At 36.6% G+C, this 25,309-nt stretch overlaps 5 protein-coding genes across 8 annotated transcripts; 1 reads left to right on the forward strand and 4 right to left on the reverse strand.

The window, feature by feature from the left end:
* The first annotated feature begins 4,391 nt into the window (after positions 1–4,391).
* Positions 4,392–7,257, forward strand: LOC111304849 (uncharacterized protein At4g00950-like). The gene is made up of 2 exons (XM_022901831.2): positions 4,392–6,030; positions 6,725–7,257. Exons 1-2 carry the CDS (start codon positions 5,386–5,388, stop codon positions 6,797–6,799), a joined length of 720 nt encoding a protein of 239 aa, XP_022757566.1. The 5' UTR covers positions 4,392–5,385; the 3' UTR covers positions 6,800–7,257.
* A 787-nt stretch (positions 7,258–8,044) lies between these two features.
* LOC111304850 (uncharacterized) lies at positions 8,045–10,662 on the reverse strand. Its single transcript, XM_022901832.2, has 3 exons — positions 10,155–10,662; positions 9,196–9,278; positions 8,045–8,318 (listed from the first exon to the last, which is right to left on the reverse strand). The coding sequence occupies exons 1-3, from the start codon at positions 10,231–10,233 to the stop codon at positions 8,283–8,285; spliced, it is 198 nt and encodes a 65-aa protein (XP_022757567.1). The 5' UTR covers positions 10,234–10,662; the 3' UTR covers positions 8,045–8,282.
* A 682-nt stretch (positions 10,663–11,344) lies between these two features.
* LOC111304851 (uncharacterized) lies at positions 11,345–14,794 on the reverse strand. 3 transcript variants are annotated; one of them, XM_022901834.2, is made up of 3 exons: positions 14,688–14,794; positions 12,397–13,385; positions 11,345–12,175 (listed from the first exon to the last, which is right to left on the reverse strand). In XM_022901834.2, exons 2-3 carry the CDS (start codon positions 13,248–13,250, stop codon positions 11,707–11,709), a joined length of 1,323 nt encoding a protein of 440 aa, XP_022757569.1. In that variant the 5' UTR covers positions 13,251–13,385; positions 14,688–14,794; the 3' UTR covers positions 11,345–11,706. The 3 variants fall into 3 exon arrangements, with proteins under 3 accessions (XP_022757569.1, XP_089606535.1, XP_022757568.1); XM_089750409.1 differs by having other exon boundaries at positions 14,529–14,704; XM_022901833.2 differs by having other exon boundaries at positions 14,484–14,704.
* Positions 14,795–18,388: 3,594 nt separating this feature from the next.
* Positions 18,389–19,514, reverse strand: LOC111305971 (LOB domain-containing protein 1-like). Its single transcript, XM_022903857.2, has 2 exons — positions 19,065–19,514; positions 18,389–18,860 (listed from the first exon to the last, which is right to left on the reverse strand). Exons 1-2 carry the CDS (start codon positions 19,242–19,244, stop codon positions 18,531–18,533), a joined length of 510 nt encoding a protein of 169 aa, XP_022759592.1. The 5' UTR covers positions 19,245–19,514; the 3' UTR covers positions 18,389–18,530.
* A 1,154-nt stretch (positions 19,515–20,668) lies between these two features.
* Positions 20,669–24,473, reverse strand: LOC111305972 (protein KINESIN LIGHT CHAIN-RELATED 1-like). 2 transcript variants are annotated; one of them, XM_089750556.1, is made up of 4 exons: positions 24,233–24,473; positions 23,383–24,004; positions 21,675–22,583; positions 20,669–21,124 (listed from the first exon to the last, which is right to left on the reverse strand). In XM_089750556.1, exons 2-4 carry the CDS (start codon positions 23,967–23,969, stop codon positions 20,893–20,895), a joined length of 1,728 nt encoding a protein of 575 aa, XP_089606682.1. In that variant the 5' UTR covers positions 23,970–24,004; positions 24,233–24,473; the 3' UTR covers positions 20,669–20,892. The 2 variants fall into 2 exon arrangements, with proteins under 2 accessions (XP_089606682.1, XP_089606681.1); XM_089750555.1 differs by having other exon boundaries at positions 23,383–23,992; positions 24,080–24,473.
* Positions 24,474–25,309: the final 836 nt, after the last annotated feature.

Here is a 25,309-nt window from a genome sequence, read left to right on the forward strand (position 1 = left end):
CTTTCCCTTGGATGGCATATTCTGTGCTCTAGCTTTCAACCATTGTCTGGCCTCCTGAGGAAAGCCGACTGAAGAAATTGTCTCGTTGTCTTGCCTCGAGATTTCCGTTTATTTCGCTACGTTTGGGAACCAATCTCGATGGCCCTGACTTCTGGCTAGAGGCCCCCAATGTGCTGTCAAAAAGTTAGCAGTGTCCAAATGCTATGCTGCTGGTCCCTATTGCACAGGCTTATCCACATTATTTGTCCTCTCAATTAAGTTGTAAAGTTTATGGTCCTGAAATTTTGCATATGGGACAGCCCGGGGCAGTAGGTTAGGTACGGTTTTCAAGGCATTCATGGGAGCCGTGCTAATCAGGTTCGGTTTGGCTTCATCTAACCCGAATAAGGGTTAAGTTTTTGCTTATTACTTCCACGGCACTAATCGTACCCACCAACATTAACTATGTTTTAACAAGTTAAATTGGGTTAAATCTTGAAGGGTATGGATGCCTACAATTGCTTTGCCTTGAGAACATGGGTTCTGGTTTCACCTAATTAATTGGTTTACGCTTCATACTTCAATCTTGACTTTAATCTTCTGGGATTCGAAATCTTGATTTTCCATGTTTTATTTTTGCATTTTTGTACCATTCCTCTCAGCTCAGGTGGGTCTTGCAGAGTGCTAACCTTGCATTCGAAATCTTTTTAGTTGTTACAGTTAACTTTTTTTTTTGCTTTATTATAGGCTTTAACAGAGAATCCAAGCTTGCATTGAGCCCATTTAAATGAGTCGGATTTTACGTTTGTTATGCTACAAGACGAATGCCATTGATCTTGTTTGTTCACGGTATGAGACGAGCTAAGAAGTTAATAATTTGGGTCATAAGAGCTTGAGTTCAGAGCAAAGATTTATTTTAGTTACGGAATGGAACAAAGCTAATTGTCTAAGCGATTTTGGAGAAAAAAAAAGAATATACAAGATGTTAATCATCCAACGTAAAGATAAACCACTTAACACAAGCCAAATGAAGAATGAAAGGAGTGGTAGGAAAACCAGTGCGGAGGTGAGTGAATGAATGGGGGCTTGGCCTCTATGGGTTGGGGAGGTGGGTTAGCTGTCCCTTTTGCAAAGATGTCCAAAAATATGGAGAGGCAAACTTAGGCAAGGGTTGTTTTCGTGGCGATATTGCTTCTTGTAAAAGCAGTAACTGTCCAATTTGATGACTGGAAATATGGACTCTTTAAGTTTGTGCAAAAATCCATTTGATTATGACATTCAAGATTTTTTATGTCTGTATTCTTCGTCACTTGTCACCCCAATGTTTCAACTTTCAACCCTTTTTTTGTGTTTTTGTAAGAAGAAAAGTTATGTATATCCAAAATTCGGGTGATCAAAGAGCCGCCAGTCAATGTCAGCTAAGAGAACTGTATATAGTTTTTAAATAAAACGAAAGTGAAGGGAAAGTGGCTCGGGAAATTGAAAGAAGTTAAAGAAATTTTGAACGTATCAAAGAAGAGGAAATAGAAATCAAGCAAAGGATTTGCACAGGTAATTAAACGGCAACTTGTCTATTCAACGTCTATACAAAGAACAAGGAAGTGAATCTGTCTTGTCGGAAAAATTTTATGAACGTCATTTTCTTTCCCCATAAAAAAAACCAAAACTGTATTATCAACAGTATAATAATTACAATGATTCATAAACCTAAAATGATCTCCCCATTGTTGAAGTAATACTATGTATGTTAGCACTTGTTGTAGGAAGGAAGGATATATGTTTTTTTTTAATAATTAAAGGAATTTGTTTATCCAAAAGAAAGTAAACAAAACTGTCACAAAAAAGTTCAGTGCTGAATGTGAAGAAACAAGTAAAGAGGAAGCTATCAAAAAAAAAAAACTAGGAAGGGCACCACTTCACATGGGGACATTCGGTCCAAAATGTGATAGCCCATTTTCTTTGTCCAAGAAGCCCAAATTTGAAAGTCTACCAGCAAGGGCTCAATTCTTCAGTATTTATTCTTGATTGGGTAACTTTTCGGCCCCCAGACTGCCAGACCCTGGCAATTATGTTGACCCACTTGGCATGTGTGGTTAATTTTCCAAACTTACTTGACAACTGGCCCGAACCCTTAACGCCGGAAACACTCTCATTCATTGAAATAATCTGTTTCTCGAATTCCATTACCCTTGCAGCGTCCTCAAGTAGACTTCCATAAATTTCTGGAAGTAAAACGTTTGGTAATGGTAACTGGAACCACTGTCGTAGGACAATTACCTATGGGCCTATATGGTTTACTGGAGATTGGGTCAGTTGTGGGCCCAAATGATCAGGTCACTTGCCCATGGCCATGGGCCATTTTTTTTTCTATCAATTGCAATGTCAAGACCCGGAATGACATTTTGCCAAAACTGTTTCACCCAACCACTCCCAACTACTACTCCCATTTATGAGAATCCTAAGCAAAATATTTGTTGTATAGTTGGGGTGTAAAGCATTAGTTCACACATGCTCATTCATAGCAGTTATTTGTGGACATAAAATTTGGCTAGAATCCAATTATATATGAAGGAAAAGCTGTGGCTTGAATGATTTCTGCTTATTCATTCAAGCTGGGGATTTGATTCTAATGTTCCAAGATTTGGCTGCAAGTTTCAAGGGAACTCTCCAACAGGAAAAATAAGGGGGGAATTTGAGGAGTTTGGTAGTTGGTTTAGTGTTGAAATTCAGGGCGGAAGGTTTTGGAATTTGGAAAATGATACGGCTGTAGCTAATTTGAGGTCAAACATAATGGTATACTTCTATCTTTCCTGATGATTTCTTTTTTATATAAAACATGAAGGGATCACAAAAGGACCAATCACCATATCACGTTATCTTGTTGCTTGCAATGAATTATGTTGATAAACATATGGTTTTGGGCAATACTTTCAAAGTCACTTTCAATGAATTATTTTGATAAATAATTAATCATCTTTATGTGTAGCACTGGAGGCTGCAATTGCTTAGAGATCTGTCGTTGCATTCTTTAAAAGCTTCAAGATGAAGAAGGAATTGAGGAAAAACAGAAAGATATATGTGCTTGATAATAAAGACGGAAACAAAAAAGAGTTATTGTTGTATTGTTGCTTTAGGGGCAGTGGCATTTTTCGACGCTTTAATCATTCTTCTTCCAATTTGCTAATTGAATAATATCGAGATTCGAGTTGATGATTATTGCTTTAGCAAGTTTAGTAATGGAGATAGTTGTATAAGACAAAAGCCCTTTGCAATTCATCAAGTTGGAACCAGGATTATTACAAAAGAATGCGTGGTGACCCACCCATTCTTTACTAACACGATGGAAACTATAATATATCCATTTCTCAATTACTAAAAATTCATCCAAATTGCTTTCTTTTTGCCCTTTTCCTACTTTCTTTGTCTGTCGACCTGTTTTCCTTGTGTCCAACCAAAAAATAACCCTCCTTCTGTGACCAATTTTACCTTTTGTTGCAGGGATGACTAGATTTGCCCAAGGCCTAAAGGGCAGCTATATATTAGATGAGAAACCAAGAGTGTATGATTAACTTGGAAGAATGAAATTTGGACTTCAATTTGCCTTTATATCTAGATTTGAAGTATGACCATCGTTCAAATAGTTGTTTTAATAGTCATTAACATACCAAGATTTTTTGGTATTAGATAATGAAGGTATTTGATTGTTGAGAAAAAGCCCATGGTTCTTGATAAGCTTCTTCAGAATTTGCAGCCTCACTAAATTTGACTTTGCTCTCTCTGTCCCTTTCTAGATGATCAAAACGTCCAAAAGAGGATTCTGTAATGAACACGGCTTGAAAGAGGGAGCCAGGAAAGACTAGGTGACAGATGGATATAATTTCATGGTTTTCAAAGAAAGCCTCTAGTCAAAGGAGAGATGAGTTACTTTTTTTCCTTCTCCTTCAACCACCCTTATTGATTAATCCTTCTGCTTTCCCCCTTTTTGACTTTTGCATTATCAGCAGTGGCTGCTAGACAACTCCTTCGGTATTTTTGCAGCCTCACCTGTAAAGTAAGCCCAACTATTTGTAGTTTTCTACTATCAATAGACAACTTCCACAGTTATTGAACATAGCTGCATCAGCATTGGTTACTATTTGTAGTTTTGGAACTCGCGGGAGCACAAGTTGCCCAAGTGTTTGATCCTTTATTTGTCCAAATAATATGCGTACGATACATGTTTTCTTAACTTTCAAAGGTCATACGTACATTTATTGATTGTACGTTGTCCATTATTGAATAGAAATTATGAATTTTACATTCCTTCTCCTTCACTCTCGTTTATTGTTATCCTCTATGATTTATACAGTTAAATGAATATTGTGTTCATATGTAATCAAATTCATTTACGAAGAGATGGCTCCTTTTAGAACAAAATTTGGAGACGCATTTTTCATATTTTGATGATGATAAACCAAGATTCATCATGATTTAAATGCACATGTGGCAGAACTGCCATTGAAAAGTGAATAAGGGGAAATGCTGGAAATTGGTGGCAAAGGGGAATGATTTGTCCGAAAGGGCATTTGTTGATCAAGAAAAGTCCAAAACAAGCCCAGTTCTGAAAAAGGGGGAGGATGGTGATTCTGCCTCTGGACCATGTCAAATTGGCATCCAATGAACTTCCAGCTACAATCACATGGGCTCCTGACCACAATAGTTGCATGCACACTGATCAAAATCTATTTCCCAAGTTTCTTCAGGTTGCCACCTCTCTTTATTTGAATGAAAAGCAAACCAGGAACAGCTGAATAAAGCTGAGATCACCGCAAAGTAGATTCTTGCTTTAAGTGCTTTCACTATTTAACCTTGTGTTTCTTCTTCACCTTTTATTTCAATTTAAAATGGGAGGGTTAGGTACCTTACTCAAGATCTTTTAATGGGATATGCAATCAAGGTATCTTGATACTTTAGTGCTTGATTAGGTTAATCTATAATAAATTAGTCCTAATACCAACCTATCAAATTTAGGAGTAGTACAATTTTTTCTTTTGATGAATATCAATCACACACACAATTCAATCCCATTCAACGATGACAGTACTCCATTTAGTTGGAATCCATTCTAATTTTTAGAGCTTGTATTTTAAGTCTTTTAAGTTATGGCTAGAATGACAACATCATGGTCAAGTAGAGAGCTCACAACAAAAATTATAAGAACGACCATTGAGTAACCTTTGCTAGAAGGTGAAGATAGCGACGAGTTATTGACTTAAAAGGCTGGCTTTTTCTCACGAGGACCTTCCTTCCTCTCCTCTTTGTCTCCCCTTTTTATACGTTGCAACAAAACTCTCCGCACTCCTTATAATAGACGTTGAATTAGATTAGACAATAGAGGTAGAGAAAAGATAGCTAGAGAAAGAAATCATGGGATCCGAGGCAGAGAAAGAGTCGAGCTACAAACCAAAGCTACTGCTGTTTTCAGCTTCACATGCACACATGCAGTCACCAGAAAGATCAGGGATGTTAACCCCGCCATTACACGCCTCCGCCTCGGTCCCATTTCGCTGGGAAGAGGAACCAGGAAAACCCAAACCGTGTACAACACTCACCACTTTTTCTAACCCAAATGACTTTGCTCAAAAGTGCCTGGAACTGCCTCCGAGGTTACTACAGGATGCCAAGATCACCAAGCTGCCCTCACCCACCACAGTCTTGGAAGGTCCTTACATGGGCAGGGCTAGATTTCATTCTTCTTCTTTCAGAATGGGAAGTGAGTGTTATGGATCATTTCGTGCTGGCAGTTGTAGTCCTGAGATGGTGCAGTTTGGTACTATGGTTCTTAGTAAGAGAAGGTACAGAGAAAAAGGGTTTCTTGGTTCTTGGAGGAGAAGGGCCTTCAAGGCTAGAAGAGAAGTTGGTGGGAATAGTCATGTCTTTCCATCTTCTGGGGATAGAGATAGTGAATGCTGCAGAGAAGGAGACGAAAGCAGTAGTACCAGTGTTAGGATCACAAGAATTAGAAGGAACGGCAGCTTTCCCAGTCTCTCACATTCCAAGTCCCACTTCTGGGTAAGTTTTTCTCAATTTCTTTACACATTTGCAGTCTTCAAGGGGTGTGCTGCTATGGTACTTTTATAGTTTTCATCAGGAATACTGAATTACACACCATTTCCTTACTATAGTCCAAATTCTTTTCTTACTAAGTCACTTTAATTTTATACAGAAATTAACAATACAGGGAAATAAGTTGGGTTCCTGTGGCACATTGGAATGTTAAATTAAATCATATTCTATTGACTAAAATTTGGCAAACTTGTCTAACCAGAAACAAAAAAAGGGTAAATGATCGTTCAAGTATTCAAACTGATTCATACCATGGTTGGCGGAAATTACTTGATATAACATGTACTGGTATGTTGGGCAAAGTTTGGTTGCCGTAGGAGGGACCTGGCTAGAATTAAGTGTCCCCCAAAGAAAATTTTCTAAAGTGGTAGGCGCCGACCTGATTTTGCCCTACTTTTGAGTTTCAACCTGTTTATTTCTCATTTCTGGAAAGCACAATCAAGCATTTATTAAGCATTACTATTGACTTCACAATAATGTGCCACTTCAGTTATCTTTGTGGGCAATTTATACTTACGAAACTCTCCATCTAACTCATTTCTTAATATCAATCCCTATCCTCGTTCATAAAGCTTTTTGTTTTAATTCTTGCACTATAACTTCCAAGAAAGTTGTTTGATTTGTTGTTCGGACACGACAGGCAAGTATCTATGAAGGCTTAAAGCAAGTGGTTCCATGGAGTAAAAGGGAAAAGAAGGATGGATTTATGGGCTAACTTTTTCAGGCACTCTACGATACGAACAGTTGATTAATTGCCCGCAGGCCGCATTGTTCCAATCCATTTTTAGCCGGTTGATACTTTCCTGTGAACGAAAATGACTAATCAAATGTAATATATATATATATAGCAAGACGATGGCTATCACTACTTTGTTTCTTCTCTAGTTGTCGGGCTGTATTCAGCCAAGTATTTTTGGATGGGTCTATATGGCTATGGCTGCATTCTTAATCTTTTGCATGTAAATCAATGTGAAAGTTTTCAGACTTTGTTGGCCTGGATATATAGCTGCAATAAATGTATCAACAGGCCATCATACCACGGTCGGTGGGACGTGAGAACGTTTTTAAGGATGTGAAATTTATGGTTTAGCTTTTTCGATTGCGACTGGATAATGTAACACTCTACTCTACTGTATCATACCAATCTTTACCATTTACGAATTACTACTATCATCATTGCCTACTGTTCTTTCGGCTTCTTTGTCTTTATGTTGCGACAGAAAACCCACTCAAGCAGCATTTTAGGCACAATTATGTTTACGGTTGGGGAATCCGGCGGCCGGGGGTGTTATAGGACAGGACGTGGCTCCTCCCAGGAGTTGAAGTTCCCCTACTACTTCAGAAACCGGAGGATTTGTAGTTTGACTCACTCAACTACTAGTCTACTGCTTTGAACCATCTTATACTACCCATAGCGTTTTCGGTGCACCAATACAGAGAACAGGTTTTCAAGCTGCTCTTAACCACCTGGAACTCAATAAGAAGCCAACCCGAAGTTCATTTAGGTGGGGTGGGTCTTTCCATTGAAGTAGTATCATTCTTATGGAATTCATGTCCTGCTCCCTTATCCAAGATGACTCCTCCATGTCTTTTTTAACTCCATTTATTGGTCTGAATAAGATTTAACTTATTTGAAAATCACTTGAAAGGACGAAGAGTTAATAAAAACGTGCACCTACATTTGCGAGACTAACAACACATTTAATACTAGCACTTTATTGATTGTAGCCTATAACCAGATATCAGGAAGGCATTGACAACAAAGTATGAGGTTGCCATCGCCCATGTCATAGTTAGGCCTTCAAATATCCTACAAATTTGGAAAAAAAAAAAAATCTAGGGTTCATACCAATCGTCAACCATGTCTTCAACATCATCTTCACATTCTTACTGACTATAAGATTAGAAAAACCAAAAAAAGGGATAAAGGTGCAAATCAACCAAAGAATAAAGTTCAATATACGGAAGCAAATTAAGCAGAAGATCTCATATATCCACTCTGATATATCTTAGTTATCCATGCTTTGAGAAATCCTCAACTGCTAAATATTAAAACAAAATAACATTCAAATTCTCTCATACTAAACATGAGGCACATGTCGCTCTTAAAGAGTTCCTCAATTTAAAAGTCAGGTTTATTTTGTTGCTCATAACTAGCTACATTTGAAATTTTGCCTCTTTTCAATCCACAAATCATATCAACCCTGCTTTTTACCAGTCACACCTGCAACCACCTGCACCAATGGCGCACATCAATCTGTTAAAAATTAGAACAGAAAACTAGAAATCTAGAAGCATGAATAAGGCTAGAAATTTTCTTTGCAAGTGTTCATAGCTCCACTTAGCATTTGCTGATGTTTAGATACCCAAACTCAAAAGAATTTTGGAGTACATAAGAATGATCTAATGTAGCGGGTCTGGTTCATAGGCATGACAACTCCAAAAAGGCTAATTGAAAGCAATATCATTTTCCAAAGAGATGCATCAAGGAAAAGAAGTACATTCAGATAATAAAAGCTTCTAATAAGCCTGATCTTATCTTATATGCAAAGAACAACCAAAATCTGCAAGAACTTATGTAATGGTCTAGTATTATAATCTCTTTTCTCCCTTCTATGATACCAATCAATCTTTATACCTAGATGAGAAAAGGTATCTACTTTCCACCAACAGTACAGTCACAAAGCGTAACAGCATTAATAGCAAATTTTTCATCCAACTAGAACAAGGTAAAATTAAGAAGATCTACAGAAAATAACTCTTTTTAGCGCAGCTAGAATGTAGTGTTCTCAGTTGTAGAAAGTGTCGATGATAGAAGCCTGGCAAAAACCATTATCATTAAATGCTGTAACATCCACCATTTCCAACTATAGTCTTTAAACTATAGGGATGGATTACAAATTCCCATGTCAAAAGAAAAAAAAAACCAGTAACTAGGATCTTGATTTAACAATACTCTTCTCTGACACTGAGAAAACAATCTCAAAACTTCTCTCTTATGACATGTCTAACCCAATTTATAGTTTGTATGCTAAATCCTCAAACAAAAATAAATAAAAAAAAATCCTAAAGACAATAACAAGGATTCATATTGCTAAGTACTAAACTTACATCTTTTAAAGCAGGCTGAGGGACTTGCTTTGATGATTCTAAGGAATCTAGAATGGGCCTTACAACAGCTGGTAGGAAGAGACCTGCATTTTTTAGAACAGTGTAAGATCAAAACAAATAAGATAAATATCTGCTTTACAAAAACGGGAAAAGGAAAAGTCTCAATCTCCACACAAATGCAGAAACAAATGGAAAGTCAAACCTAAACTTTACAGAATAAAGGAAAAGGAATTTTGAAACCCAATATTGATTTCTCTTCAGGATATACTCAAACTGGCAACTTTGAAAACACTCTCGTTTGAATTCACGAACTAATTGTGACGTTTGTGTGTGCTTGTTCTCCCAAGAACTGCATTTTGCTTACCACCATTCTTTTGATTATGAAACACATTATTACTTCAATCACAGTGGTTTCCCACATAGAATTTACCCACTTTAAGCATCATTTCAGATTTAGAATCCTTTGTGTCATGACATATATGTACAGATCATATATTGGATGCTAATTTATGATAAATTTTGACAATGTTTGCTATGACATAATCAAAAGGACATAAATTTCAACAAAAGAAATACTAGTATATTATCCAAAGTATATCCTGGATTATAAAGCATTACGATTTGATTCCTCTTCAGCTACACCGAGGATTATAACCAGACAGTAACTACCATCCTCACCATCAAAATAAAACCAAAATTGAAAGAATCCCTTATAAAAATTTTCAGTTAATTCAAGAAAAAAAAAAGCCTTGGATTTAAAGCCTAGATGATTCAGAATTGACTTAAAAAACCTATGTTTTCCCTAATTTCAAATCATCAAAAAACCAAACAGCATGAAACTAGGGATTAGTAATCAAAGAAAAGAAACCTATAAAAAGGACGTAAAGAATTGTGTGAAATGTAGTTGATAATGAAGCGGCTGATTGATTAGATTGAAAAAAGAAAGAAAGAAAACTAACCAAAACCAGCGATGAGGCAAGACGCAGCGACAACTGGCTCTTGCACTACGAACATCTTCAGCTTCTCCATCACCGCCATCTCTCTAATCGGATTTTCCCTGCTTTCACTCCTTTTCGAAGAGCAGTTCTGTGTTCTTTGATGGATGCCCTAAAAATAAAGTGGATCATTCGGATGATCCAAACCCTTTAAGAAATCAAATGAAAGCATCATTGGGAAGTTTTGGTTCGGGTCGGGTATCCGAAAGAATTGGAAATTCTTATCTCTCTCTTCATTTTTCCAGAAAGAACCCTTATAGCTTCAGAAATTACGTTCAACCCCCAAGTTTGTTGGGCTGGATTTTTTTCTTTGTTTGAAGAGAGTAAAAAAGGTAAAACAAGTGGAAGGAAGGCTGCAGAATTTTGGCAAAAATATTATAGGGCGGGCTGTTGAACATATTCTACTTGCGTGCTTTACCTAATCTTACAGGGGTGATGAAGCAAATATTAGTACATTTGTTCAATCAAGCCCTAACCAAATAGGATTAAAAAATATGTAAACATTCATCTAAATCTTAAGATTGTGCCAAATCGTTTGAATTTCTAAAAGAAAGAAAAAATAATGACAATGTCCATTAATAATAATACAAATTTTAAGGTCAAACATATACATTTTCTTATAATTCCTTCCAAACCATATTATTTTCGGTCAAAAAAGAATAATTTTTCATTGATATTCAAATACTCAGTACAATCCTTCGTACACTATATATCCTCATAGTACAAGACGAGCTAACACATCTGTTTCATGAATTTTATCAAACAAGTAATATAAAATATGGATACAAATTTGTAAATAAAAAATACTTCAGTTACTAATAATGCTTTATATGACATGCATTTTATATTAGGTCGGTTGGTCCTAGGAAATATTCCCAACACTTTTATCTTTGTTTAAATCTTTTATCTATATCATGAGCTTATCCTTTTCTATTTGAAATTTACATATTTTTTGACTAAACATTCGTGAGGTAACACAGGAAGCATTTGTTTCAAGATTTTGGCTCAAAGAGATTGCACGCCGGTCATTTGTTCTAAGATTTTGGCTCAATGATTCGTGCATGTATAGATAAAAAGCAAGATTTGAAACCCCTTTACTCCAACTGAAAACCATACATGAGATAAACAACCTTAAAAATTTCCCAAGGGATGGATTTAGAATCCAGAAACTGTTCAATTTATAGACTCTGAACACATTTCGCAGTACATTGTTGGATTTATCAAAGAGAAATACAATGAGATACTTTGTCCCAGGACGTTTTTACCCAATTTATATACAACAGCCCACCACATCATTAATGCACCCAAAGTACAGAATAAAATACAGACCTACAAACAATACAACGGCTACAGAAAAGAAAAAAACAACATACATACAATATACAGGGCCTAATAAATTTAAAATCGAGTGTAAGAAAAACTTTACACACATGAGCAATAAATCTAATCCGATTATTATTTCGTCGCAAAACAAATTATACGGCAGCAAGGGGATTAGTTGAAAGTCTCCGATTAGCTAGAAAGGTAACATCCACCCCACGGTCCATCCCAACAGCAAACCAGCACCAACAAGACTCAGTCCCAATGCGAAAGCAACAGCATACGTGGTTATTTCCGGTCTAGTCTGGCCCCGCTTCCCTAGTCTACCTTTTCTGGTCTTTTGCCAGCTCTTCCGCAATTTCCGACTGTTGTAGGGTGTCCATGGAAGGACTACAGGAAAGACAGTGGAGACTGGTTGCTCGTTATTCTTGATCTGGACATAAAGGGCTTCTAGCTGCAGCATTTGGAACCACTGTTTATAGGCAAAGAGTTGTGAAGCTTGTTTGAAGAAAAGCTTGATGACATGCTCCTTCTCTGCATAGGCTTGCTTTGCTGCCTTCTCAGCTTCCCTTGCACGTGTTTGTGAGTGACGAAGTGCTTCTAGTAGCTGAGACTTGGTAGGATCAGACTCTGTAACTTGCTCGAGGATATCCTTTTGGGTTGAACTATAAGAATGCAGTCAAATAAAGTTGAACAAACAGAGATAAGTTAATAGTTTTATCATTAATTCTTGGTTAGCTAAAGATGCAAACCAATGCTCATCTAAGAAGCCATTTTGACAAATTGTTCCTATTTGGAAACTTTTTTAACCTATCATTCAGAATTTCAGAGAATTAATCAATGGATTCAATAACGTCACCACCTAAAACCATTGTAAAATAAATACCTGAATGATGTGTCGGAAGCACAACGCATGTTCCCTTCTCCAACTGACAACATCCGTCTTCCATGTTTTCTTACAGAATCGGGAGAGACCTCTGCCTTAACAGTAGGACTGGGGACAGGGCTTGTTTGGGACTTCCGAGCCAAAGAAGATATTTCATCACTGTCAAAAGAGCCAGTACTTGCATGTGAGTACCTCCTTACATGCATCTTCTGAGGTGGGGGAAGATCACAATTCTCAATAAAGTCCAGCGACTTTTGTGCAACTAAGGAAGCCAGCTCGTTTTTATCTGTTGTTCGCCACCATGGCTCAGCCTTCCCACCCCCATCCCAGGGAGACTCAGGATCATAACAGATGTCATTGATTTTTTTGGAAACATGGCATTCAACAGATTCTATCTCCAAACATTCACAGTTTTTCATTGTCTCTGTTGAATCAAGAGAATATCCATTGTTCCTTTTTCTGTAAACACCAGAAGAATCTTGTGCATCCTGCTGGTGAACTCCACTTACTCTGGAGGGAGAGTTGATTTCAGCTTTCAAGATTTCCACTTCATCCTCCAAGGCATTTAACTGCTCCTGTGTCAAATCCTTTTGGGGTCCATAGCTAGGCTGCAGCTGAAGCCACCACCTCATATCAGGAGGTAGATTGGAATAGGAAGGATTCATGTTGTGAGGCATGAAACCTACTGCAGGGTGATCACATGCATCTGCCACATCAGTGGGGTTGGAATCAGCCTGTTTAGAGGAAGATGATGATTGGCAGCAAGCCAACTTGGGAGCTCTTTTGGCATCTTCTTGGACAAAGCAACGATTAGCTGTTCTTTGCCAGACAACCCTTGCTTCAGCTGCTGCCATTACTCTCCTCCACTTTGACACATTTAGCTGTTAAAAATAACTACTACTTCTTCGAAATGAGATTATTATGCTAGACAAGTAAGAGAAACTCCTAACCTTCAGCTTCACTAAATCAGACACAAAATTACAAGCCAACTGCACATGATTAAGACAAATTACTTTATAAGTTGACAAATATATAAATAAAACACCAATACAAATACATACCAGTACTAGTCAAAACAAACACTAACCATATTGGAAAACTTAAAGTTCTACCAGTGATTACTAAACAAAAATAACGGATATCCCATGTCATTGTCCATGTAAGAACTACACAAAAGTTCAACCATCATACATACTTCACAGGCTGAACAAATTAGCAAATCTAAATTTCATAGTCTTCAACCAAGTAAAAGAGCACTCATTTCAAGTGTGCTTTGGGACTTCAGTGTACACCATGCTTCTCATGGCAGAAATAGAAAAGTAAAACGGGAAGTGGCAGACTCACTATACTAATTAAGACACTACAGCCACTTGTAAACACAAGAACCAATTATCTACAAAAGCAGGTCAACAAAAATTTGTCATAAAGGGTTTATTAGAGGCAACATCCTAAATAAGGCTTGATTGAGCTTCAAAAGTTGATTCAACCCACTGTCATTCATTTCAAGTAAAAGTTCAGATACATCTCCCAGATACCATCTTCATGAGATTACCGAAACAAGTAAACAAAGCAAAGCAGATCAAAATGATTGCAAAAAAATACAATGTAAATTCCAAAATCTAATCTAACTACACATCATATTCACTAAAAGAATCCCACACCGATAAGCTCAATGTGGAAAAATTGTAACCAGATTGTCTTGAGGAAGTTATAAATTGAAAGTTAGAATAAAAAACTATAGAAAAAAACAGATAATTCTATTATTATCACTACTAACGAAGCATAAAGCAAAAAACAACTACCATTCAAAACAACCGCCGGGAACTACCATAACCCATAATCCATAGTTGATCAATGAAAATAAAACAGATATTAAAAAAGAAGAAGAAGAAGAAAAACCCATTATTCAAGAACGAGAACCACAAAAGTCTTAAGAATAGAAGATTAGAGGGTGCACGCAACAAGGTTGAATAACATAACATAATTCAACAAACTAAACACACCCAATAAGAAAAAAAAAAAACAGAAAAACTAAGCCATAATCAATCAGCAGAAAGAAGAATAGATTAAAGAGAAAGAACACAGACCCAAAAAGCAGTAGGATTGAAAAGAGGTGGATAAGGGGTAATTGCCTGGATCTAGTATAAATTAAGGAGAACCAAAGTAAAAGAAACCGTTTAATTTCAATGGATGAGAGGAATCTAAGAGCAGGAGACTCATGTTGAAAACCGTGTGTTTTTTTTGTTCTTGTCTGAGGCTTTTTTGGGTTTTCAGTAGTCAAATTTTCATACCTGTTACGTTTCTTTACACAAATTTTTACAGGCTTTTTCCATTAAAACAAGGAGGGTGAACTGGTACGACAGCGTTTCAATCCAGACATTGATTTGTTACTTTCATGGAGTTGTCCAGCCCATGATTATTGGGGAAGAGATTTTTATAATCTAATTAATGACTTAATGAAGCCATTTTTGGGCTGTTGACGAAGTACACGTGGCGAGTGATTAAGAGATCAAGGGTTGGTAGTGGGTCCCTATCAAAATATTATAAGATAAGGGTGATATTCAAAGATTCAAAGATAGGGCCACGTAGGAAAATCCGAGGGTCCAACCTTTCGGCTCTTCCTCATACCACTACCGCAAAAACAAAGAAATGCCAAACAAAATTTAGCATTTTTATGGAAAAGGTCCCTGCTTTTGACAGCATGTGGAGGGTAGATAGAATTTCCTTTTTATCAACAAAAATGAAAATGGGATAGATTCGTATCTCAGAACGGAAGTTGTGGGTGAACTTTTACAGTATGTAACAATTCACGTCATTTACCACTAAAACCAAATAACTTTAATGAACTATATAGATTTAGGTAACTTAATTAAATATATAAATGAGATTTAAAGAATTGATTATTGAATTTTTTAATATTTTATATCATATGAAAATTTCCAACATTAGGGAGAAAAAAGAGACATTGTATAATACGCATATAGTAAAAACCTGTATTAAAAAAAATCAGCTGCCAATTGGAACAAAAGTTTCTTGGAGTTACAGTGTACAAGCACAGAAGAAAAAAAATCAGCTGCAAATTGATAATTTGTTTCTTTAATTACAGTGTACAAAGCACAGAGGCAAAAGATGGGGTTCAAACGTAAAGGTTTGTTGAAGAAAACAAGGGGAAGGGGAAGCCATAAAAATTCCTGGGGGTGGCCATTGGTTTTCTTGCTTTTTGGTTGATAATTTGACACGTATTTTGCACGTGTTGAGTACATCTAGTAGCTAGCGAGGTAGGCAGTTTGATTAATTGTAGTAATTACACTATTTATTTTATTACTAATAATATATGGACTAGAAGGAATGGAATTCCAGGTTGAATATAGTAATAGTAACAGAAACTCTAGTAGAATAGTTGGTCGAGAAAATTTTCAAAATTAGAGTCCCGAAGAGACAGTTGTTTCATTTTGACCGAGAGACAAGTTTTACGGAGGATTTGCAATTGCATGGAGAACAAGGGAAGCGACAGGAGGCATTAGTTTCGACACCTGGCCATGTTGTTTTCTTTCTCTTCGGGGTGCTCCGCCCACATAATCTCTCCCTCTCTCTCTTTTTGTGTTTATTTACAATTTTCAGTTGACGCAGTGAAGATGTCCTAGTAATGTTTAATTAAGAAAAAAACAAACAAACAAGCAAATGAGGAGGGTTAAGGCTTGAGTGCGGAAGTGACTAGACGATTACATCTAAACCGAACTTAATGGTGTCGTAAAGCTTAGTTCTTTAATGAATGCTTGAATATGAGTTTTAAATTCAACCTAGCTAAATTGGGTCTGACTTAAAACTTTAGCTTGAGGCAATTAAAAAGCATGTGCTCAGACATATTCAATGCCGGCCTAAACCGCTAATAAATAGGAGGAGTTAAGCACGTGCCACTTTTACTTCTGCAAGAGAACAAGATTTGTGTTTTCTCATCCAACTACTTTCATAAACTACTAAAATATCTGCTTAATAAGATCAAAAGTCGCTATTCTAATCTGCTTTAAGCACATGTCCAAGGGATCCGGTTTAAAACAAAACAAACATATACTATGTTAATTACCTAATTAGTTCATCCCCTTTGGTCAAATGGTTTTGGCTCCCCACACCCCAATGCCCTTCGACGAACCCTTCTGACAATACGGTCAAGAAAGATATACATTATTATTATTATTATGTGTAAATATCACCACTTTCAAATGGTTACATGTGTACATTTACAAGAACAAGAACCACTGAGAAGGACAACTCTGTTTTTCTCTTATGTATATACACCGGAAAATCACACCAAAATCTGTCCCCGTAACCAGTACCGCACTTTGGCACGGAGAAATCTAGATGGAATCAATGAAATGTGAACCCACAATCTCAAATTCTATCTGGTTTTCTTCTTACACATTCAGCATTCACCACCAACGGTTTTTTTTTCCTACTTTTTGCAAAGAATTTTTCAACAACCTACGGGGAAGTGGTAATCTTAGGGTAACAAAATAGGAAGTTCTGAATATGAACTCAGCGCCTAGCAAAAACCAGAAACGACCGAACACAAAATCATATTTGATGTATAAAAATAATATAAAAATTATTTTATATTTTGTTTAATTTATATGTAATTGAAATAGATTACCAAAAGAATTTTTATCTTTTTAATATATAATTATACAATTTTTTCAAAATAAAAAAATTATTTTTAATTTATAAAATTAAATTTATATTTTTTATTATATTTTTAAAAATTATATTAGTAATTTTAATTATATAAATATTGAAAATAAATAATTTTATTTTAATTTTTATATATATATCAATCATAAAATATAATAATATTATTTAATTTAATTATATTTATAATACCCTCTTATCTTATATTATCAACCATCGCTGCAGACAGTGAATAAAGTAATCATATAACTTGGTAAAATATGGGGCCCATAAGAGTTTATTCGGAGGAGAGAGAGGAAGGAAAGTGAGAGATCAAAAGGAGAGAGGAGGATCAGTAGGCTACCCATGAGTAACCGGCAAAGTCCGATAACCGGTCGATGGAGGATTGGGATCGGTTCGGGGCAGGCAGGATGAGTTCAGATGTGAGGAGGGAAAGCGGGAGGTGATCCGTGGGCTCCACCTCTGAATGGGAGGTTGCGTTTTGAGAAGTAGAAGTTGGCCCTGACAAATGGTTTGCCACGATGCAGAGTTAAGAGGAGAACAGGGACGAGAAAAAAGAGTTTTTTATACAGTGTCCATCTTTCTTTTTTTCTTTTTGAAAGTTGAAACTTGGACGTGATGAAATCTGAGATGGTGAAACTTTCGGACAGTAAAATTACCGCCTTTAGAACTGTAACTTTTTCTAATAATAGCCTGGATTTATATGTTAGATGATAATTAGTAGTATTAAATTTACAATTAAATAATTTTTTAATATTAAGGATAATAAGAGAATCTAAACTTAACTTTTTGAGTAAGAAAAAATATAAAAATTATTTAGAAAATATGTTCTAAAGAAATTTTTTATTTTTTTACTTGAAATTGTTAAAATTAAATCATTCTCGTTAGAACTAAAAATTTAATATTTTATTAATAAATTATGTTGTTGTTCGCAAAACTTTTATTTTTAATTATGAAAGAATTGCAATTTTTTATATTGAATTAGGAGGGACCTTGAATAAAAATTGAACAAGGCTTCCTTTTTAGCTTTTTTTTTTTTTTTCTTATGTCTTCCAATTTTAGAAAGTGACCAACAGCCATCCAATTGTAAGTTTGGTTAAGCATTAGCAGTCAAGTTGATAACTTCAGGATCTCTCAGTTTCAACTTTCAACGAACATCAACATCAAGATACATTTCCAACAACAAAAAGTAAGTTTGGGAAAAGTTTGCCTGTGTGGGGTTCATTAAATCATCCTAGGGAAGCGGAAGTTCTTCTTTTTCAGTGCAACAAATCTTATGAAATCAATGATACAAGTAGACTGTAAAAAGTATTTTTAAATTTACTATATATATATATATATATTTCCTTGAAATTCTGCAGTTTATGAACTTATGCTTTAGTCTGAGGATACCTTGCCCCAGATTTTCCTTGTTCTAATTAGATCTACCAACATGTTAATGGAACTTCCCATTAAAAGATCCAATCACTTTCTACAGGGAATTTGGACGGATCGTAGGCCATAGAATCGTCATAATCCAATGAGAAACTGCCGCCATGATCAATGGGAGAGAGAAGATCAAGATGATTAACATTCAGAAGAATGCCCAACAATTGATTTTTTTGCTGCTGCAACTCCAACACTCGAGCTTTTGTCGATTCAAGCTGCATCTTAAGTTCTTGCACCATCTTTTGCAGTTGGAAAATAGCTCCGGTGCTGCCATAAACAGGGTCTCTGATCCTTGCTGTTGCTTCATAGACTAGCGCTTTGGCAGCATCCTCCCTGTTTGTTTCCTCCACCATCTGGTATCAAAATGTCATAACCATGCCTTATTAGGTTTACAAATAAACATGACAAGAGATCTCTTGTCATAGAAAAATATCAATGTCTCAGAGCAATTCAAAATAACCAAATAAGAATAAACCAATATTAAAACAAAGAGGATGCAGCCTGCAGGATTATCATAATATTACAGATGTACATGCAACTTGTTAATTACTACCAACCTGAATCATTTTGATTACATTGCTAGCACCAAAAACCTTGTGCACCCCGGCAAACTTCTCAATCTCATTACATGGGAAATATGGGGCAAGAATGCAACTACTGTCGCATCTCCTGCGTAGCATCCTACAAGCAGCACAGGGTTGATGGGTCCTGGCCCTTGCTTGAGCTTCTAAACTCATTTTTGAGGACTAAATGTTCTGAACCAAAGTCTATATAAGAAGAAGAAAAGAAGCTGTAGGAAGTCAAGAAGGGCTATACGCACCGCTTGCTTGTTCTAGGGCCTAAAATTCCAAATGTTAGTGCTGGGAAGTTGGGGAGGCGGCCACTTGAAGACAGAATTACAATATGGTATTGTTGAAAATTGTGAAACTAACAACATTGGCATAGTTGGGTTTTTCACGAAACAAACTATAGTTTTTCACTGTTAGTCACTGTCTGACAGAATATGTCGTTACGACTTATGACTAGTGAGCCTTCCATATTTCCAACTAATTATTTTATTTTCCATGGACAGCATTTGAGAAATACTTAGTATTGTTGCAAGCTAGACTTCATATGACACACCTTGACTATGTTAAACAATGTTGAGCTTCTGGTGTTCTTTTTTTTTATTCATCAGTTGGACTGGTAGTCTCTTCCCTTTCATTAACCCTTGAAACCCACCCATAAATTTTGACTATAGTTACTTGCTTACTGTTATTCCAAGAAAAAGTACTTCGATATTTGGACTAAAAAGGCACTTGATCAACCCAAACCATGGTGTTTATTCGCATTTTATAAAAAGTATTGTCATTTTGTAGTGCAGAAAATGGTACCCAAATTTGATTTCTATATAGCTTCATTAGATTCAAATCTTTACCCTGTTCTGATTATCGGTGCTTTGAGGTACAAGTAGACTGCAAGCACCGAAATTGCTTGGTTTTAGAAATTCAACAACTTCCGATCTGTTTTTCAGCTTTGGCATCATCTGCATCGGTCCAAGTATGGATAACTAATACTTTGGTGCACCTGCCCAGCTGGTTAATTTGACTAGTTGTCGAGCAGTTTAGCATCTTAGGTGGCAAATATGAGAAAGTAGAAGAGTTGAATCGCCCTATACAATGTTTTCCTTCCAAGCTACGCAGAAGTCAGAGGCCTACGAGTAATAAAATATTCTTTTACTGCCCATTGGCTTTTAGGTTACGTAGCGGTCTCGCATGGAAAATACTTAACCATTTTCATAGGCTGCTTGCACAAGTATCATCATCATTCTTTGATTTTTAAGCCCACGAATTGAGAGACAAATCCATTCAGATCGCATGGAGAGTTACCACCCTCCCCCATATTTGTCTGGCCTCTGAATTTTCCTCGTTTCGCAAAGGTGGAGGTGGGATAAGACGGCATGTATATATTTCGTGCACGGAGTCACATCTTTTATTTAATACTCTAAAACCAGTAGTTTTTATCGTATTACTATATATAGATAATGCTATTTTGACTCTAAACAACTAGTTTAGAATTTTAAATTTGATGACTTGATTCATTGTCATGACAACAGAAATTTGATAATTGTCAATAAATAAAATCTCATTCTATGGTAACAACTGATATGAAAGATTCAATAGAAAATTTCAAAAACATCTAAGCATTTTCATTGGTGGAAACTCATTTATCCAATTCCAGTCCAATCCAAATCAACAATCAAATTAAGTTAAGCAGAAAAGAAAAACTTGAAACATATGTATCAAGGAGCATAGAGGCTCCAGTACGAAGATGAGACCATTGATATTTAGCTGATTTTCTATGTTAAATATAAAAGAAGCATAGAGAGCAAGTGTCTTGCTTCAGTCAAGATCTAAAACCAAACGTGGACCATCTCTTTGCACTCTCCTTGGTTCTATAGGAGTTGGCGTCAAGAAGATTTTCAAGTGATTTTCCTTTTCTGTTCCGTGTCCTTCCAGCTTCTTTCAGGAGCTCAGCTAGTCTTTTCTTTTCATTATCAACATCAGGATTTGCTGTTCCAAGCTTTTCTTCTCTCATCTTAAGGATGTACTCCAATATTTCAATTGCATCTTCCACCCTGCGTAACAAAAATACTTGTTCAATATAGCAGGCGCAGAGAACTTCAGTGGTCACAGATTCGAGAAAACCAAAACAGAGGTGGGGTAGATGCAGTTCAACTATATGTAAAAAGTTCAATATGTAGTTCAAGGACCCTTTTTTGCTATGTCCTTCAAATAAGCATATTGTAAATTGTTTTAAGTGTTTTAATAACATTGTCCTTAAGAACCATAAACCAGTAATATCATAAATAGGAGGTCAGCCTCATCATCATACTTTCATAGATAACTAACGTGCATCGAAAAGAGATTTTGACTAGACAGAAAGTTACCCTTGCCACCTTGTGGGTAAATGTAGATATGCTGTTATCTAATATGAGAAGGTTATTGTTATTAACTATAAATGATTTCTTAGACAATCTGCCCACTCATGAAGATTTTCAATGCATGCACAGTTTGATAATAGATACAGATACCTAACAAGTAACCAGAGCAGTTAAAACAAAATACAGGGATTACATGGTAAATGACTTAAAAAAGAACAAAGAATGAATGTGGAAGAATGTTCACCTTCCCATGGCATCATAGGTGGCTGCAAGGTTGCTATCAACTCCAAGAGTCTCTAAGTGACATGAGCCACATTCCTGTTCCAATATCTTTCTTGCCTCTTCAAATAATTCCACGGCCTCGTCTATTCTGTACAGTTGTACACTTGCTAGTCCCATCTGGTTCAATACAATTCCAAAGAAAGCTGACTTACTCTCCCCACTAGCACGGAGCTTTTCCACAGCACTCTCGAAAGAGCTTCGAGCTTCCCCATACCTCCCAACCATGTAGAAAATCACACCCATCTGTGCTTCAATTCCGGCAATGGTGCTTCTGTTGCCAGGGGTGTCCTCCAGTAACTTCATCGCTTTCTGAAGGAGCTTCAGAGCCTCTTCAGACTCATCCAAAGCTTCATAGATGGCTGATACTTCAGTCAATCCACTGGCAATCTCCTCTGGTATAGTTCCGGAGACAGGCTTTGCATATATCCTCAAGGCATTCTCACAATAGGATTTGGATTCCCTTAGCTTGCCTGTCTTGTAGTAAAGATTAGCAAGACGAATAAAGACTGATGCCACAGAAGGGTGACTTTCACCTTTTGTGGATTTAAATACTGTAAGTGCCTTCTGGTAGGCAAAGATTGCCTCGTCAAATCTGCAAAGGGACAAATAAATGTTGCCAATGCTAACATCAATGGCAGCCACCTCATTCTCTTGACAATTAGCAATCATTGTCATGCTAGCAAGGACAAGGTGCTCAAGGGCAGATTCATAGTCTCCCTTTGCCTCACACACAAGAGCCATAAGCCTGCGGTCAGCTGCTTCTTCAAGGGATGCTGGCGCACTGTGCTCTCTGTGGATTTCAAGGGTCTTCTTACAGAGATTTTCTGCCTCACCAAATTGCATCGCTTGAACATGGGCCTCAGCTAAATACCTGTTATTTTCAGTCAGTTGAGAATGCAGTTATGCTACTTAATTTTAACACCATATTTAGTAATGACAGAGAACGTATCTAAACCTACAGGTAAACAACAAGATACACAAACTGCAACAACGTTCAATTTTTTAGTCCTTTCTTTTCCGCCATGGTTGTTTAATTTCTCTGTTAAGGGTAATTGTTTTTCACACAGCGGATTAGCATTAGTCAGTAAGCAGTGTGCAAGAGACAACATTGTAAATTCAACCTGTTTGTTAACAACAGAAGCAGACAAGAAACCAGTTATTTATGGAATATCCTTTAGCAATACAATGTGGTACGGCTCTAACTATCAACTGGAACCTGGTCACAAGAAACAAAGTCATTCCTGCAAAGTGCAAACATGTCTATAACAACTTAGTCAATTATTATTGTCATTAAAGCCAATCCTTATTTCTCTATTACAGTAATAGCCTTTCAGATCACCAGTAATAGGCTTGTAGTTGTTTCTCAAAAATTCCTCAAGTTTCAAGCAATAATCAAATAAAAGCAATTTATTACGAAAAATTTAAGAAAGCAGAAGCCAGTATGCTTGCTGTAGTGACAGTGTGTATTGACAGTAAATCTTCAAGGGCATCCCGAAGCAACGGCCCATACCTACCGTTCCATCATTTAACGCTACACGTTGGGCCCACAAGCCTCAACGACGTTTCAAACAAGGCGCATTGTGTTTGTAGCACTTCCACCCTCCAAAGACAAACATGCACCCAACTCACCAACTAAACGGTAAATTAATAAATAACGGACGGTCAATTACCTGCAAGTCTCAGCAACTCTAGGATCCGAGTCCCCTAGAGCTTCAATCTGGATCCTCAACCCAGACTCATAGCACTCAATGGACCGGTCCAATAGACCCATCGTTGAGTACGTATCTCCTAACTGCATACACCCAGAAAACTTAGCCAGCGCATGATCGGGCCCGCTTCCGATATCCGGCACCTCGATGGACCGCTCCAAAACCGAAACCGCTTCCTCAAACCTCTCCAAACTGCTATAAATCGCGGCCAGAACGTGCAAGCTCATAGCCAGCTCCAAACACGGACCCGAACACCTCTCGAATGATTTCGACGCCCGGATGGCGTAATCCAAGGCCTTATTCAGGTTATCGCCGGAAGCGATAGTGTCTCGGGCGAGCTTGAGGAGAAACGGACCCAGATCCGGATTGTCGAGAGAGGATTCATCAATGTGGGTTTTATCTGGGGTTCTTTTTGTTGGCTTGGGACGTGAAACCGAAGGTGATGGCGATAGGGTTCGCTTGGAGCCGCCAGCATTTTCAGTTCCGGATAGGAGAATCCGCAACGGCGTCGCATTGGGTGGAGTTTTAGCGGAAACTAGACCCGGCATTGGCTACGAATTTTTCTTCGCAACTGGAAAATTGTCTGTTTATTAAAAAAAAAAAAACCAAGCATGAAGAATTTAAAAAGAGAGAAAAAGAGAATGAAATGAATGATTACAAATGGTGATGATAGTGACGGTGGTGGTGGAGGGTTGCTTGGAGGAAACGTCTCATGATCAAAGAATTTGGGTACTTTAATTTAATAAAGAGTTTTAGAAAGAAAAAAGGAACGAAGAGAGATACGAAATCCATTGAACGAGAGAAAATTTACAGGTTTCAAGGGCTTTCATGAGCGTGAAGAGTCTTCCTCTTTACTCATTCGTTTTTTCTTTTTCTAAAACATATTTTTACTTCACTTGTAAGAAGGGGGCGAGGTGGTTTCGCTTTCATTTCCTAGCTACCGCTCCTTTGCTTGTTATTGTAGTGTTATGCTAGATTGGCTGAGAGTAGGAAGGTCCCGCCCCTGGTTGTTGTGCAACAATATTCGCCCATTATTTCCCGTCAGATTGTGAGCTGTGCCGTAACTTCCCTTGCTGTTTCTTTCACCTATTTCACTTGTCGCTATCATATGAATAGATGGCTACTATTCTTTTTCGACTAAAAATAATCTGTTCGTAAAGAATGTACTCTCTGATATTTACGAGTGGATGATTTCGTGCTTTTAAAATAAAACTGAAATATGCGCACCTTTTATTCTCATGAAAAAAAAAAAAAAAAAAAAGAGGCGTTTGGTTATTATATATTGATATTTTTTAAATAATTTTTTAACTTTATAAGTTAGCGATGGACGTGAGCTTTTTTTTTTTTTTTTCATTTGTTTGCATTTAATAAATCGATAATTAAGTTGATATAAAAGTTTTAGAAGCTGTTTATTTATAAAAAGTAAGAGAGGATATCTATTATTATATTGCTTATTCAAGCTTGCCTATCCATTTTCCATCTATCCTTTATCTCTTGTATTAACGATGACTTTATTTTGTACATAATAAATATAATAAAAGATAAAAACTATTATTCTACGAAAGATAAAAATGATTATACCCTTATCTTAATTTTTACGGTCACCAAACATAAAATAAAATTATTTTATTTTATTTATAATTTTATTTTTATCTATTTTCAACTTTTTATAAAAAATAATTATTTTGACGAAGAAAGTCTTTTTGACATTTTATAATTCTTAGCCATATTATAATTCATTGATTGTATTACAAAATCATAGACAAAATTTTCTTTATCAACCTACCTCATTTGAATGAAAAATTACAAATCTCAAATACAATTTCGGTAAATCTTATGCATAAATTGAGTTTTTGCATAATATATATTAAAAAACCACATTCTTCTT

The sequence above is a fragment of the Durio zibethinus genome, chromosome 21 (assembly GCF_047325235.1).
Source record: "Durio zibethinus cultivar Kanyao isolate XHJ-2024 chromosome 21, ASM4732523v1, whole genome shotgun sequence".
Taxonomy (NCBI): Eukaryota; Viridiplantae; Streptophyta; class Magnoliopsida; order Malvales; family Malvaceae; genus Durio; species Durio zibethinus.

Coding starts and splice junctions, on each gene's coding strand:
- LOC111304850 (XM_022901832.2), bottom strand. CDS start 10,233: ATGGCGGTGATGGAGAAGCTGAAGATGTTCGTAGTGCAAGAGCCAGTT. Junction 9,279..10,154: donor TTGCCTCATCGCTGGTTTTG/GTTAGTTTTCTT, acceptor TAAAAAATGCAG/GTCTCTTCCTACCAGCTGTT. Junction 8,319..9,195: donor CTCAGCCTGCTTTAAAAGAT/GTAAGTTTAGTA, acceptor CCATTGGTGCAG/GTGGTTGCAGGTGTGACTGG.
- LOC111304849 (XM_022901831.2), top strand. CDS start 5,386: ATGGGATCCGAGGCAGAGAAAGAGTCGAGCTACAAACCAAAGCTACTG. Junction 6,031..6,724: donor ATTCCAAGTCCCACTTCTGG/GTAAGTTTTTCT, acceptor CGGACACGACAG/GCAAGTATCTATGAAGGCTT.
- LOC111304851 (XM_022901834.2), bottom strand. CDS start 13,250: ATGGCAGCAGCTGAAGCAAGGGTTGTCTGGCAAAGAACAGCTAATCGT. Junction 12,176..12,396: donor GCTTCCGACACATCATTCAG/GTATTTATTTTA, acceptor GCATTCTTATAG/TTCAACCCAAAAGGATATCC.
- LOC111305971 (XM_022903857.2), bottom strand. CDS start 19,244: ATGAGTTTAGAAGCTCAAGCAAGGGCCAGGACCCATCAACCCTGTGCT. Junction 18,861..19,064: donor ATGTAATCAAAATGATTCAG/GTTGGTAGTAAT, acceptor TTTTGATACCAG/ATGGTGGAGGAAACAAACAG.
- LOC111305972 (XM_089750556.1), bottom strand. CDS start 23,969: ATGCCGGGTCTAGTTTCCGCTAAAACTCCACCCAATGCGACGCCGTTG. Junction 22,584..23,382: donor AGAGTTGCTGAGACTTGCAG/GTAATTGACCGT, acceptor TGAAAATAACAG/GTATTTAGCTGAGGCCCATG. Junction 21,125..21,674: donor ACCTATGATGCCATGGGAAG/GTGAACATTCTT, acceptor TTTGTTACGCAG/GGTGGAAGATGCAATTGAAA.